Source organism: Lampetra planeri, chromosome 49 (genome assembly GCF_965212315.1).
Source record: "Lampetra planeri chromosome 49, kcLamPlan1.2.h2, whole genome shotgun sequence".
Lineage (NCBI taxonomy): Eukaryota > Metazoa > Chordata > Hyperoartia > Petromyzontiformes > Petromyzontidae > Lampetra > Lampetra planeri.
The window spans coordinates 1,671,512-1,686,804 of record NC_136155.1 but is presented as its reverse complement, the minus strand read 5'-3'; the positions used below and the strand labels follow the sequence as shown (position 1 = coordinate 1,686,804).

General features: G+C 43.8%; 1 protein-coding gene across 2 annotated transcripts; it reads right to left on the bottom strand.

Annotated features, from left to right (window-relative positions):
* Positions 1 to 359: 359 nt before the first annotated feature.
* On the bottom strand, positions 360 to 13,377 carry LOC144734026 (uncharacterized). Of its 2 annotated transcripts, XM_078616062.1 has the most exons (11): positions 13,294 to 13,377; positions 12,772 to 12,873; positions 10,955 to 10,991; positions 9,844 to 10,294; positions 9,491 to 9,587; positions 8,185 to 8,212; positions 7,209 to 7,353; positions 5,742 to 5,844; positions 4,461 to 4,603; positions 3,470 to 3,565; positions 360 to 1,923 (listed from the first exon to the last, which is right to left on the bottom strand). In XM_078616062.1, exons 1-11 carry the CDS (start codon positions 13,307 to 13,309, stop codon positions 1,414 to 1,416), a joined length of 1,728 nt encoding a protein of 575 aa, XP_078472188.1. In that variant the 5' UTR covers positions 13,310 to 13,377; the 3' UTR covers positions 360 to 1,413. The 2 variants fall into 2 exon arrangements, with proteins under 2 accessions (XP_078472188.1, XP_078472189.1); XM_078616063.1 differs by lacking the exon at positions 12,772 to 12,873 and having other exon boundaries at positions 13,294 to 13,375.
* Positions 13,378 to 15,293: the final 1,916 nt, after the last annotated feature.

Sequence of the window (15,293 nt, the reverse complement as noted above, 5' to 3'; positions counted from 1 at the left end):
TCTTCATTTGGGGAAAATACAAAAACAAGTTTTCATTTATTTAACCAAGTAGGAGCTGACCGAGAGCACCCATTGTGTCTCGATCCGAGGTGACCACAATAAACCAAATAATTGTTCGCTAACACAATTACTGCACATGTAGCATAACCAAATAACTGTCCTGCGCATCTAATACTGAAATGAAAATAACTGCAGGTAAACCACAAAAAAGTATATAAGTGTATAAGGGTGTTGAAAAACATTCCCACTGGGTATTTTACAAAAAAAAAACGTACTCATGTTACATTGTTAATCTCAAAAACATTGTCTATACCCTAGAAGCCTAATTTGACAAATCATGAAAACTTACACGCTGAAAATAGTTTAAAAAAATTATTGATTTTATTGTTCCTTGTTTTCTAAGATTATAGAATTCAATAAAAACACAGCTTTTATGCCATGCCTTATCCCAAAGCTTACATTTTTAAACTACCATACCGGCTTTAAGAGGGTATAACGGCGATATATAAAAACCTGGAGATGCTGTTCTGCATGAAGGACGCTATTTTAAATTCGTAATTGTAATTTTGTATTAATTTTCAGGTAACAATCATGATCTTTTTTTTCAGCCCAAGCCCTTCAGGTATAACAGGTAAATCGCCTTATTGAAAAACTAAAGGGAAGAAGCAAAGTTAACAATGCTAACCACTAAAACAACAACCATGTGGCAAAGGGCATAAACAGACAAGGTGGAACGACGGGAAACCTTTATACAGCAGAGGCAACATGACGAATCATCCGCTGTAATAATGGTAATGCAACGACATTATCGATGCGCAGCGGTGTAAGGGAATAATACAATTGCTGATAATTTGTGCTATGAATGATGTTGAAGTTTGCTGAAATATCATGGCACGTCTTGCTTAACGAGCCTTCTTTCTACGCGAGAATTCGCCAAAACGAGCAATTTAAATTCAGACTAATTTGTTCGCAAAACGAGCAAATGTTCGTGTAATGAGGAGAGACTGATCAGATGTGTTCTGTGGCGGCAGGGAGCGCACCGCGGCCTGCAGCTGTTTGTTTACCAGCTGTGCTGTGTGGTGGTGGCGCTCACGGGTGGGGAGAGGTGCGTGGGGGGCACTAATTCATTGGAGACGCTGAGAAGCACCTGTAAGCACTGCGGTTCTCCACGTATGTAAGTTCCACTGCTGGATTATTTTTCGCCTGAGGACGACCGCTTGTGTTGTGATCGAAACGGCGTGATATATTTTTTGTTTTATTTTATTATTTTTCTACCTACGTTATTTTACCGAAAGAAGCAAAGAGTATGGATTCCTGCAGTCACGAAAGTTTCAAATCAAGATCGATTCCAAATTGTTCCATTTCTGTTAGCACTAGATATTTTGGATAAACCCACCAAGAGATGTAGCATATTTACTCTCCTTCATCCTCGAACTGCACAACTTCCCCAGCTTCATAATCACCATCATCATCATCATAATTATCCAGCTCCTCATATTCCTCTCGATCACTCTGTGGATTACTGGCCGTCTCGTTTTCATCATAGTGTACAATTACCCCATGTTCAAAATCACTCGTAGACTCTGAATCACTTACTTCCACGTATTTCTTCACCACTTTTGCTTTACTCTCAAAATTCTCAACACTAGTACCACCTGCTCCCTGACCCTTTCCCTTCTCCGCTAAATCAACGGTGCCTTCTTCGGTTGCGTCATCAATGCTGCAGGATTCAGCTGGATCATTATGGTCAACTTTTTCAGGAACCACTTTGTCGTCGTCCGTCGCTTCGACCGATTCCTCCGCTGTAGAATTTCTTTTCCCCAACGCCTCCTCCGTGCCTTGCGGTCTTGCTTTGTCTTTTGGACCTTGTCCCTTTGACTCCACGTAGGATGTTTTGAAGACTTCTTGACCTGCGTCTGGATTCTGAGGAAAAAAAAAAGATGCAGAGAAAAACATATACATGGGTAGAGAACCATCTGAGGACCCAATCAAAACCATCACCTTGCCATACATGGATGGGGTTACCAAAATGTTTTCCAAAATCATGAACAAACACAAGATCCAGGTTCGATTCAACACAGTACACAAAATCCGTGATCTGATCCCATCTGTGAAATGTGATTCCTGACATGCAACACCCTGGTGTCTACAAACTAAGTTGTGTCTGCAGTAGCAGTTACATTGGGGAAACAAAACGACATGTCTTGGGGACCGTGTTCGCGAACACAAGGCAGATTGAAACACGGAAGAACCAATACTTATGCCGTGGCTGATCGCTGCTTGAACACGGTGGGCTCACACGACATTGTTTTTTCCGAGACCAAGGTACTCTGCAAACCTTCGGGCGACCATCAAAGATTTGTTCATGAAGCCATCCAGATATATAAACACAGACATAACTTCAACCGAGAAGATGGGTACAAATTGAGCAATAATTGGAAGGACGTTATTAACTGGTGGTTGATGTTTCCATCCTACCTGCCATTGTCAGCGGTTATTTCCGACTCTCTGAGTTACATTACCAAGTTATCTGTCTTTACATTAACAGACTAAATGTCTCACTAACATAGCCGCTTGCTTCCCTTTCACTCGATGTGGCGGTGGCTCTCGTTGTTCAATAGGCTGAATGCGTCTCATTAACACAGCCACTGCTGCGGAAGCTATCTCACATTGAAATGCTAATCTCCAATCTCTAGCAACACAAAGGCTGAGATATATTACTTGTAAATTCCATCTCTAGCCCCGCCCACTTACCCTTGGGTTGTACCCATCTCCAACCTATATAACCTCTTGCTGCAGCAGCTCTCTCGCTACATTTCTCCTGCCTCAGCAGGTCACCTGCTCTCTTTTTTCACCTGAAGACGACTGCTTGTGTTGCGATCAAAACGCCGGGTTTATTTATTTATTTATTCTATCTACGTTACTTTATCGAAAGACCCAAAGAGTATGAATTTCTGCAGTCAGGAAAGCTTTAAGTCAAGATTTTAAGAGAACCTGAAACTTACCATTTGGGATTTGTCTGTCTGCAAAGCAGCATTTATTGGAGGGAATACAATAATCTGCTGCCCATATACTAATGGTGAACTACAACTCAAGTGACGAGTGAAACTAAAGTTCTGCACCAACAGCGTGAAGATATCGATCCCTCTATTTAATGAACAAAACAGGAGGATTTATCCACGAATGTGTCTGTCCGCCTGATGATGCTGGTTGTAATTACTGGCGAAATGTCGTTCTGAGATTGTAAATGTTGTGGATTTGCTCTCCAACACAACGGTGTGCTGTACTAGTAACGAAATGGCATGTTCAATTTACGTGACAAACCTTACTAATTGGTTTTGTCGGGTGGTGGCGGGTTTAATGACACATTTATATTTACGCGATCTAACACAATGGATATTGGTCGTGAAAGCCTACTTGTGATACCAGCATGAAGATGCATTTAAAGCTCTTAACAAAGTATACATACCATTTTAAACTTGTCAAGCAAAGCGGAGTACTGTGCCTCTTTCAGGATGTTGCTTACAACTTCCAGCACGTAAAACTGTCGTTTATTCCTGTACTCCTGTAAGAAATGAAAAATACCACAAATAAAATCAAAACCAGGTCACATAAAAACTATTCAACTCAACTGTTTATTTAACTAGGTAAGGCTCACTGAGGTAAGACTCACATGATAAGCCACTTCATTTGTGGCTTATCCAATTCAGTGGCTTGTCATGTGGAAATGTATAGCAGCCAAATACTCTGAACGCATATTGATTCTAAATGTGGAGGGAAAAACCGGAGGATGCGGAGAAAAATCCACACGACCACTGGGGGGAGAGATGGCCAAACTCCAAACATACAGCAGGCGTCAGGGTTAGGATTGAACCCATGACATCCTGCATACCAGGCGAGGGAGTTAACATCTCTCCACCACCCCTCTTCGGGCTAGGTCCACCACCGCTCTCCGCGTTAGCGCAACCACCCGTCTGTGGATCAGCTCCACCACCCTTCTCTGGGATAGCTCTACCGCCCCGCTCCGGGTCAGCTTCACCATCCACACGACGATTTTTAACGACCAATCGGAGCAAGCAAACGTGCTGCACGTTACAAAATTCGTCTCAAACAAAACATTTGGTGATCAGATCCGCGCTTGCTGAGCAACCGGTTGTGCAACTGCTTACAACTTACAATAGAGACGTGGTACACAAAACAGTTGCATGCAACCCAGTAGTGCGACCAAATGTTTCAGGTGTGGATGTGACTTCATACAAGGCCGCCCAGGCTCCCAAAGGCCTGTGAGAGAATGTCACCACGTGGGCCCCCCCCCCCTCTTTTCCACAATCCACAGGGCCTGTGGTCGGGTCCTCTTTTGTGCGAGGCCCAGGGTGACTTTCCCCTTCCCACCCCCCCACCCCCGCCCCGCAGGTGACCCCTGAATTCATCACCGAAACTCTTGGTGTTTTAAAACTGACCGTTCTATTCCAGATGTGTTCGGCCGAGGTCAAGTGAGCCCGTACCACCGCAGGGGTCTCCGCCATGTGCTCACTACAAGCCCGGCACCAGGTGGAGCGGGTTATCTCCATCGCCTCGTCCAAATCCGACTTGCAAATGGGCCCTGGGGACAACAGATATGCACGGGGCAGGCAGGTAAACGCAGAGGTCAATCCAACGGAGAATACAAAAGATAAAGATCCTCCATATCCTCAACACTGTTGGGGCAAGTGCTGCTAGTGAGCACCTTTGAAGGCGGTTACGGCACACGAGGGAGTGGTTGGCCAGCACCACATTCGGTCGCCTTTGTCTCCCTAGTGGCGATGTTTACACACCACATCAGGTATTCATGCGAGGCTGAGTCGACCTAGAGGAGGCCCAAGACTAGTTCAGATAATCGTCACAAGTGTTGGCTGGGAGCGGAAATCGAACTCGGTTCACCAGGTCGCGGTAACCGCAACACTACCGCACGGGACAGGCAGGTAAACACAGAGGTCAATACAATAAAGAACTTGCGTATGCGCAGGCATCATCAAAACTACTGTCACTCAAAAACACCGCACAGCAAGTGCGGCCAGACAAATATGAAAGACCAAGTCCAAAATTATTTCATCCGATGATTGTTTCTCTACCCAGGAAAACCTCACTGACTCTATTATTTCACGAGGGTCCTTGACAGATTTTGAGAGTAGGGGGTAATGTTGCTACGTGAAATTCTAGTCGAGTTCTTTGGAAGTATTTTTTTAAGCATTGGGATGATACCAGAGAATCCAGAGGAAACTCGTGCACAATAGGATTAGAATGTACAAAGCCTGCACATAAATGTGCCCAAATCAGGATTTGAACCCCCGGGGACTTGCTGCTGTGAGGCACAAGTGTTACCACAGTGCTACCCTGGCACTCTAAAAACATACCAGACCCTGAATGTGATGGTGAGATACACAAAGAACCCCCAGTATAACCTTAACAAACTGTTAAAGCAGTTGCTATTAGTGGGCATCTATGAAGGCCGGAATAGCACACGGGAGGGTGGGCGGCCAGCACCATTCCCGGCCGCCTTTGTCTTCCTTGTGGTAATGTTTTTACACATCGCACCAGGTTCTCATTTGTGGACTTAGGAGAGCCCCTGGACCGGTTCAGATAATCATCACTGGTGTTGCCCATGAGTAGTAATCGCATTCGGGTCGCCGGGTTCATAGCACAACGCACTAACCACTACACTACCGCTTCCCACATCCCTACAGTAGTAAGGATTGCACAACCTCTGCCGCAGGTTTTCGCAACGTAAGCAGCACCACCGTCTGTAGGAAATATCATTTTCTCCAATTTCTGTTTCACAAGGCTGATCTTCCACCCAATGTATGCCTGTAAAATAGGTAAAGAACACAACACAAGCAGATTTATACGTCATAGACACTAAACAAAGAATAATGAAAATCATAACGAACGCTTGTGTTGCGCCCAAAACGTTATATTTTATACCTATGTGACTTTACCGAAGATTAAATAAATAAGTTGCATATTATCATTAAGTCTGGCAAATATGTTACTTAACTTTTAACAGTATTACAACGGTCAACATTAACTTAATTTAAAAAATACACAAGGAACAACATACCATGTAATATGTTATAAAACAGCAGTTATTTTTTTACAAGAGTATATATTCCAAATAAATATTGAAAAAAAATGTTTTCGTCTTAATATTTTGCCTCCACCTTTTCTGCTACAACGAAAATGAAGTGTGATCGCTGCTGCGCACTACCTAAACGCAGGCACTATGCGCCATCTGCGTCACAGCAGATGCTGAAGATCTCATGACATTATGCTAAAAAGCTTAGGCCATGTGCACGGGCGTCTTTGTCCAAATTGGAAAACTTACCAGCAAATTTGGTAAAACCAAACAGCAGCACTTTACCCACGACTGGCAGACTACAGCCGTGTAAAACACTGTGCCCTCGTGATACAAAAATATAACTGGTAATTCTTCAAGTAACCCAGACTCTGCAGATTGATAGCAGGACATAACGTCATCGCGGCAGCGATATATCGTGGCTTGCAATGACGTTCCTCTTCACCAGCAATGACCCCGTGTGTCTGTAGAATATTGATGCATAAATGAGTGTATATTGATCTGGCTGGAATTAAAATTAACATGTGCAGCACAGAGGTCGCAATCGGGTACCCGATACCCGTACCCTACCCGATACCCGGCTACCCGTACCCGGCCGGGCACGGGTTTTTGGGTTAGATCACGTAAATATATAAATGTGTCGTTAAAACCCGCCACCACCCGACACATCCAACTAGTAAGGGTTGTCACGTAAACAGAACGTGGCCAATTCATCACGAGTACAGCACACGTGTGTTGGAGAGCCAAGCCACAACATTTACAATCTGAGCACGACATTTCGCTAGTAATTACAACTAGCTTCATCAGGCGACAGCCAGATTTGTGAGGTCTTACTGTTTCGTTCCTTATATAGGATTGGCATGTTCTGTTCACGTGACAACCCTTACTAGTTGGCTGTGTCGGGTGGTGGCGGGTTTTAACGGCACATTTATATATTTACGCGATCTAACCCAAAAACCTCTATTATGTTGTTGTTGTGTTCACACACCACGGATCTCCATTGCAAAAATAGCCGGGAAACCGACTAAAACGGGGTCATCCGTGTAACAAATACCATTAACTTAATAAACTTGCATATTTGTCTTGAGTAGCTTACATCAATGAACTTGGAGACCAATCCACCGTCTTTAAACTTGTCAGTGATATACATCCGAGATACACTGTGCATCTTGGTGGCCATGTGCGCTTGGATATCTGAGTGATATATGGTACGATATCTGCAGAGACAGCAGAGGTATATCCTGCCAAATACACATGGAAAATAAATTAATGTTTGAGAAAACATAAAACAGCAATAAAACACAGCAAATAATGTTGGAGATGTATTCCTTTTAGCACAAATTGCAAACACACTATTTCACCAATGTGAAATTGGTTCATAAAATAATTCCATCATAGATCTTCAGGTCATAAAACCTCATCTTCGAAAAATCACAGCTATTAGAATACCATACTGTATCCTTACATATAATTTTTTTTTTAAACAGTGATTTTAAAAGTAAAGGTTTTGGTCATATACATTTGGGCGAAACCTTTGAAATGCTGGCCTATTTCAAGATACAATTTATCTCCCCAAATCATCACATGTCGTGTTGTGGAATGAATGGCACCGCAGGATTCCATCTCATGCCCTTCAAGACTCTATACCATAGCTTGATACCCTGGACAACCTTGCAAAATATATAATTCCATGTCGTGATAATTATCCAGGTTAAAAAAGAAATTGCCACTAGTCTGCACTCTATAGCTATGCAACAGTTTGCTCAGATATAAACCACGAGTTTTAGTTGGGTTCCAAACCGATAGTAATCCATAGGTTTTGTGCAGTCCTTGGTGGCTCTATTTGGGAACCAATTTAGCCTTCGGTGATTGTACAGATTAATACCAAAGATCTCAGTGCAACAATGCAGCACCATTGTTTGCGCCTCCCGGTTAGCATGGTTGGCTACATACGCTGAAAGAAGTTCAAAATACGTATGTTAATCAAGGTGTTAGCCTCCGAGTTGCCCAAACACCACCCGTAAATTGCAAAACACTGGTTGTAATGATTTTCCCGAGGGATCAACACTTACCATGTTTTATGTGCTCCTTTGAAAATATCTGAAAAATACAATAAACAATTAGTAGGTTTCCTTCCCAGGGTTTTCGTGCAGTTAACTTTTAAAAATGAAATTGATAAACATCTGTGAAATTAATTAACTTCTGTGCTATTTGAATAATGGACTCCTTTGGGGATGACGAAACAAGAATCTGAGATGACAGGTTTTTTTGCAACGATGAGCAACCCATACGTCCTTTGGACGTGGCCGTCCATTCCTCTCAGCCAGCCAAACGTTTAATCTTAGAGTCCGGTCTCTCTCCACCTTTCTCTTGCCTTCTCTGTGCTGTATATCCCAATGTTATCTTTATGTCTCACTTTTTTTCGTCACTATCCTTTTATTTATTCCTCCGACCCCTCTTCTACGTCTTCCTCCCTCTATGTTCCTCTCCTCCCTCCACTGTATCTCACCCCCCCCCTTCTCTTTCCATGTGTAATGACAGTAGAGTCAACCTACGGTGCAAGTGGACTAGTGGCCACGGGAGGTAATGACAGGGGAGTTAGCCTGCAGTGCGAATGGACTGGTGGCCATAGGAATGATCGAGAATAGGGGCGTGGCCAGGTGACGTAAGAGGACAGTGGTGGACCGAGTGGTCTAGGGCTAGCGAGAAGTCTCGAGAATAGGGGCGTGCCCATGGGGCAGGGGCGTGGTCATGCACCGTATATAAGGGGAATAGGCGGCAGACTTGAGGCTGCTGAAGTGGGGTCTCCGCCTGTCCGAGTGTGAGCACGTGGCTCCCCGATAAAGAAACCATATTCTTTGGGTCTTTCGGTAAAATTATAATAAAAATAATAATATTGTTATTATTTTTATTATTTTGTATTATTTGATCTATGTGGCTTTACCGAAAGTCCCAAAGAATATGAATTCCTGAAGTCACGAAAGTTTCAAGTCAAAGAAACCATCTCAAGGCAAGTGCATCCCAGTCGTCTTTACACGTTTCTCTCTCTCTCTCTTACCTCTCACCTTCACTCCTCTTATTCTCCCCTTACCCATCTCGGTCACTCTTGCATCCCTCCCACTGCTTGTCGCTTCCCCTTGTGCCATTCCATACATTAGTATGCATGCAACCATTTAAATGTGTTTGGCTGCATATGGTGTTAGGGAGAACCTTACGAAAAAGGAATCATCCAGATCATTAGGTGCCTCACCCAATAACTAAATTATGAATCATATTCCGTTGCCTTTCTAAATCAACAAGTGCCACCTTGAACCTTACCATACGGGATAACAAAGACTGTGACAATGTAGATAATAACGCACAGGTTACGCTCATCACCTGTACACCCTTGGTTAAAGGGCATGTTTGATTTGAATTTCTTCGCGCCAGTCTCTCCTTCTGGTGCAAGTTTCCACTGGATGCTCGTACCGGGACCCTCGATATGTATGGAGACACAATGAGGTTAAGTTAAATATTTGCAGTGCAGATAGTCGAGGACAAGTTATAGCCACCTGCACTCTGCCGAGTACTGCAATCGTACACACATTTTAACATCTTACACCACTTTGTAACCTGCGAGTTTTAAATGCCCTCGCTACCTTATGCCATTGTAAATATAATATAGAGCCAGACGTCGTCACCAATAGTCTCTGCAAGTGAGGAATAGGTGAACTTTTTAATTGTGGCTGTACCTCGAAAGATCTCTTTGCCCGCGCGCCTCTGCTGTATTCAGGGAAATCACCAACACGAGGTCTGCCTTGGGGACCTTCAAATCTTGAGGTGTAATCCGGACCTCCAAAACGTTGCCTCTTGTCCAAGCCAGGTGCATAGCCGGGACCTGCAGAGTAGGGCCCACTGGCTCGTCGCCAATTATCCTGCCTAAAGGCTGTTCCTCTATAGCCCTGCGCATCAGAGGACCATCCAACATCTTCCGCCATGTAGAATTGTCCATGGTCACGCTTGAATTCTTGCATTGGTGCATCGTAGTCGTCACCGTAGTCACGCCTCAGTCCGCGTGGATGGTGATGCTGGCCCGAGGATGAATTGTATCTCCTCCGGCCGTGCCAATCACGCGATTCCATTTCACTGTAGTCGAGGTTGTCAGGTTCACGTCCAAAGTTTGATTTTACGTAAAAGTCAAACCTGAAAGGCGCAAGTTACATTTTCCTTATTGTTTCAGAAGTACACATTCGACATGATACATGATCCGTTTGTTGGCTAATGCTTGAACACAACCTTTTAAAATTACCAGTTATGTTTAATGTAGTGGTTGGGTAGGATGGCTCAGTGGTAGAGCAAGCGGCTCGCAACCGGAGGGTTGAGAGTTCAAATCCCGATTCAGGGCAGATGCAAGCCAAAGCAAGGCAGAACTGCAGACAAATCGTGAAGACGAAAAGTGTTGTGTGTATGAATTAAACCCCCCGCTTTCCTAAGCCCTCAGAAGACTTCCAATTAACAGTATTTTTACGAACAATATGTGCCAGTTTGTGAACATTACAGAACAGCCAATTTCCTTGACACCATGGATATTAGAATTTGGGTGGTAAAAGCTTGGGACGAGAATGCTCGACACGCGGCCTAACCCGGAAAACCACACGCTTTGACTATGTGGTTGTGAATACTAAACTATTTCTAATTATACCAGGTAAAGCCCACGAAGCTATATAGCTTTTTTTTTTTCCAAGCGACATCGCCACAAATGATAGCTCAATGTAGTGGCTTATCACGTGGAAATGTATAGCAGCCAAATTCTCGAAACTTACGTTGATTTGAAATGGAATACAAATTTCCTTGTTGACTTACCCTCTCTGCGATGACCTTTCATATGAGAATTCCTTATCTGCAAAGAGGGACATCACAGTTATGTTCACGACAAGAACTATTATCACCGAGCCAGTCTGCTTAATATAACTGCAAAACATAGTTGGAAGACATATGGATTGTTAACACAAACGGGATGAAATATTCCACTAAAATTTAATTTCAGATAATTTATCTGTAATGGTAATAAATCCGCAAAATATTTGACGGTTCTTGTTCACCCCAAAATAATATAAACAAAGCTCCTCCCTACTTAATCTTAAAAATCCCCAGGTTTGATTTGAAGTAGGGAAATTTTTTATTTCATGGTAGCTGCTCCCTCATTTTGGAATGCTTCACATTAGAGGTGGTAATTAAATCATTCACCAAAAATAATCCTCCATTCACTCTTGAAACTCCATTTCCTTCGTAGATATGGATGCAATAAATAATCGACAGAGAAGCGTAAGCCCAAGTCTGCATGAATTGTACTGTGTGTGTAGGGTTAACGGTTACTGATTGTGTTTGCTTTGTCAAATGACATTTATTTTGGTTTCCTCTATTTTTGTTCGTAAAACAATATAGTCATGTTTGTTTTTAGTTTTTGACCAGTTCCCTAATCCCTTTTTTCACCTGAAGACGATTGCTTGTGTTGCGATCGAAACATCGTGATATTGTTGTAATTTTTATTATTTTTTCTTCTACGTGGCTTTACCAAAAGACCCAAAGAATATGGCATCCTTAATCCTGTAACGTTTGAAGTGTATACCGATACTTGCTATTTTGTATTGACCTATGCAATCATGCTTGTCACTAATATTTGTACTCTATAGGATCTGTACAACTGCAGGATGCCCATGACATAGAGCCTAGAAACTCATTGGGCCCTACCTGCTGATATATCTAAAATCTAAATAAATCGAGTTTAAATTAAAACCAATCAACTCATTGGGCCTTTTAGTAATAACTTCCTATAAATTTGGGCTCACAAGGCTGACAAGTTTTCATTTTCCAGAGGCAATGAAGCACAGCCTCGGGCCTGCCTACAACACAGAGGTCGCAAACGGGTTTTGATTCCTTACCCGTACCCGTACCCGGCCGCACCAGGGTCGCAAACGGGTACCCGTACCCGGCCGGGTACGGGTAGCCGGGTATCGGGTAGGGTACGGGTATCGGGTACCCGGTTGCGACCTCTGCTACAACACCTGTGATATACATGGTGGTCACCCATCCAAACATTCTCCAGGCTCGGCCCTGCTGAAGCTTCAGGGACTTGGCGAGATCAGGTACATTACAGATAATTTGATTACACTCATGTAACCTGGTATCTCAACTAAAGAGATAAGGCAATGAAATATTTTTTCTAATGAAACTGGTGTTATGTAAACAGCTGATATCACCAATTTCTAAGCTAAACTGTAATGTTATAAGTAATATAATATCTAAGCATTAACAGTGGGAAGGAATGTAACACCGGACAGTGTAAAGAGGCCAATTGATGTACCATGGTACCATGGTGGGTTGTTGATGGGCAGGGAGGGTAGGCTTTTGAAGGCCAATCTAAAAAACCAAGTGTCTATATTGTCAGTTTAACACGCAGGCTTTCGCGACCAAGTTTAACCCAAAAAACCTATATTATGGATATCTATATCGTGAAAACTTTTGATTCTCAAGAATTGGCTTGAATTATGAACCTAAACAAAAGTTGAAACGTTTTAATAGCTTAGTATGAAGCCAATTACAAGCACTTTGACATGTGCAGCTAAAGTAAAAAAAAACAGATTTGAGTAGTAAATTCATCAACAGGCATACATGCATACCAGGAACAACATCCGATTCATTGGACTTAATAATCGTCAACATCTTATCCAGCAGCGAGCAGGCCACATTTAAAGATGCAGTATTCTCTTCCAGTTCCATCCCTGCGCCATCGCCACAGAAACACATCACAAGTGTCACTGTTACCACCACGCACCATGGGTTTCACTGTGTCAGTACCACCACAGGCACGGGTTTCACTGTCACCGCCAGCACACAGCACGGGTTTCCGTATCACCACCACAAAGACGGCACCCATTGATAACACGACTCACGCGTTATCACCGTGCGGGTAACTGTGGCTGTGAAGGTAATCTCTGGCTAAAGGGTAACCATATTATAGGATGAGAGAAACCCGGCAATGAGGTAACGCAAGGTAATGGCCCCTGGTGACAAGCGAGTTAACCCCGGTAACGTGGTAATCCCCAGTGGTAACGAGGTGAAACCCAGTGGTAACGAGGTGAAGCCCAGTGGTAACGAGGTGGTAACCAGTGGTAACGAGACGACCCCGGTTCCTTCATTACCCGCGCGTTGATCCATGCTCTGGCCCAAGCAGAAAGGTTTGCGCCGACGTCATTTAATACGTTGCGCCTCGAACAACGTCATGTCTGTCAGGATGACGTCATTAGTGTCGACGCGGCGGCCGAGTGACGCCACGCATGCTGAGCCGGTGGCCATCCTAAGTTCAATGTGCAAGAGGCCCTCATCCAGCAGTGGATTGACAAAGGAGCTGCGCACGTGTCCATGATCTAGTTGAGGTTGCTTTGTACCGCCTCTGCAGGTCATTGTAGCTCAATAGGTTAAGACAATAATGTTTTTTTTTTATTTGCAGATATCTTGATATCAATAAAAATACATTTAAAACTGAACACATTTTTTTATTTTACCAGGTAAAGCCCCTTGAAGCTTTCAAGCCATTTTCAAAGAAGCGACCTGGCCACAATTGATAGCTCAACAAAAGTAGTTTATAATGTGGGCATGTATAGCAGCCAAACAAGGTTTCTAAATGTGGAGGGGAAAACCGGAGGACCCGGAGAAAAATCCAAGTGACCACGGGCAGAACATGGAAACTCCAAATATATAGAACTCACGACCTCCTGATGCCCCAAATTGTAATACTTGTATCAGTCACTGCCGGATGAGGGCCTTGATTCCACGCCTCACAGGCCATGGGGGACATTTGACCAAAGGCATTGAGCCCAAATTCGGGAGCATAGAAGGGCAGTATAACAATGGATTTTGCTGCACTATGCCTCTGGAGAGGAGAGTGTGGCTTTAACAAACGAGTCAGTGCTTTCCTTACATTCTCTACGTTGAAAAGTGTGCTAAGAATCACGGATAAATGCATGCTTGTAATTGTATTGAGACAGAATAAGAAACACGTGGACTACAGAATATATGCAGGTTAGAGACCTAATTCTGACTCGTGAAAAGTAAGTGGGATTGGGCATGACACTTCTCTTGAGAAGAAGATGATGATGATGTCCAGAATAAACACCTCAATTGAAATCCAAACATCGCACCTCCTGGCTCTGACATTCCTGGAAGACAATGCTGGAACCATCAACACTGCTGGAACCAGCAACACTGCTGGAACCATCAACCACATCGGAACACCAACAAGCCTATACACACATCGATTGTGGCCATGCAGTCCATACTTTGGATCATATCGTAAACCAATACAGTAGACAAAATCCGTGATCTGATCCGTAAAGGATGTCATTCCTGACTTGCAGTACCCTGGTGTCTACAAATTGAGTTGCATTTGTGGTGATTGTTATATTGGGGAAACGAAACGACATGTATCTGACCGCATTCGCGAGCACAAGTCAGATTTGAAACACGGTAGGACGAATTCTTCTGCCATGGCTGACCATTGCTACAACGCGGTGGGCTCTCATGATATTGTTTTCTCCGATACCAAAGTGCTCTGCAAGCCGTCTGGATACCACCAAAGATGTGTCCATGAAGCCATCCATATATACAAACATAGACATAACTTCAACCGAGAGGATGGATTCAAATTGAGCAATCATTGGAAGGATGTTATTAACCAAGTTAAACTTTAGCTGCCTTATAGTTTATGTTCATATCCACATCTCCAGTCTTTTACTCCCAGCCTTGCACACGACCATCACTAGGAAATTTGACGTGCAGTGTTTCAATCGTGCAAATTTGTCCCAAAGAGTATATAGTAAACCACTCTGTATCTGTGCTGCAGCAGCATAGGAATATCTACACGAACTCTCCTGAAGCCGTCATGGCGTGCAGACCTCGACAATGGCATTTAGCTCCTGAACATATTGCCATACGCAAGAACAGGATAAATGATGGATGGATCATTTATCCCCCCCCCAAGCCAAGTCGCCCCCCAGCCATGTCTCCCCCTCCCCCCCCAGCCAAGTCCCCCCCCCCCGCCAAGTCCCCCCCCAGCCAAATCCCCCCCCGCCAAGTCCCCCCCCCCCAGCCAAATCCCCCCCCCCCCCAGCCAAATCCCCCCCCCCCCGCCAAATTCCCCCCA

Coding starts and splice junctions, on each gene's coding strand:
- LOC144734026 (XM_078616062.1), bottom strand. Junction 9,588..9,843: donor GGGCAAAGAGATCTTTCGAG/GTACAGCCACAA, acceptor ATACATATCGAG/GGTCCCGGTACGAGCATCCA. Junction 1,924..3,469: donor TGCTTGACAAGTTTAAAATG/GTATGTATACTT, acceptor TTTTTTCCTCAG/AATCCAGACGCAGGTCAAGA.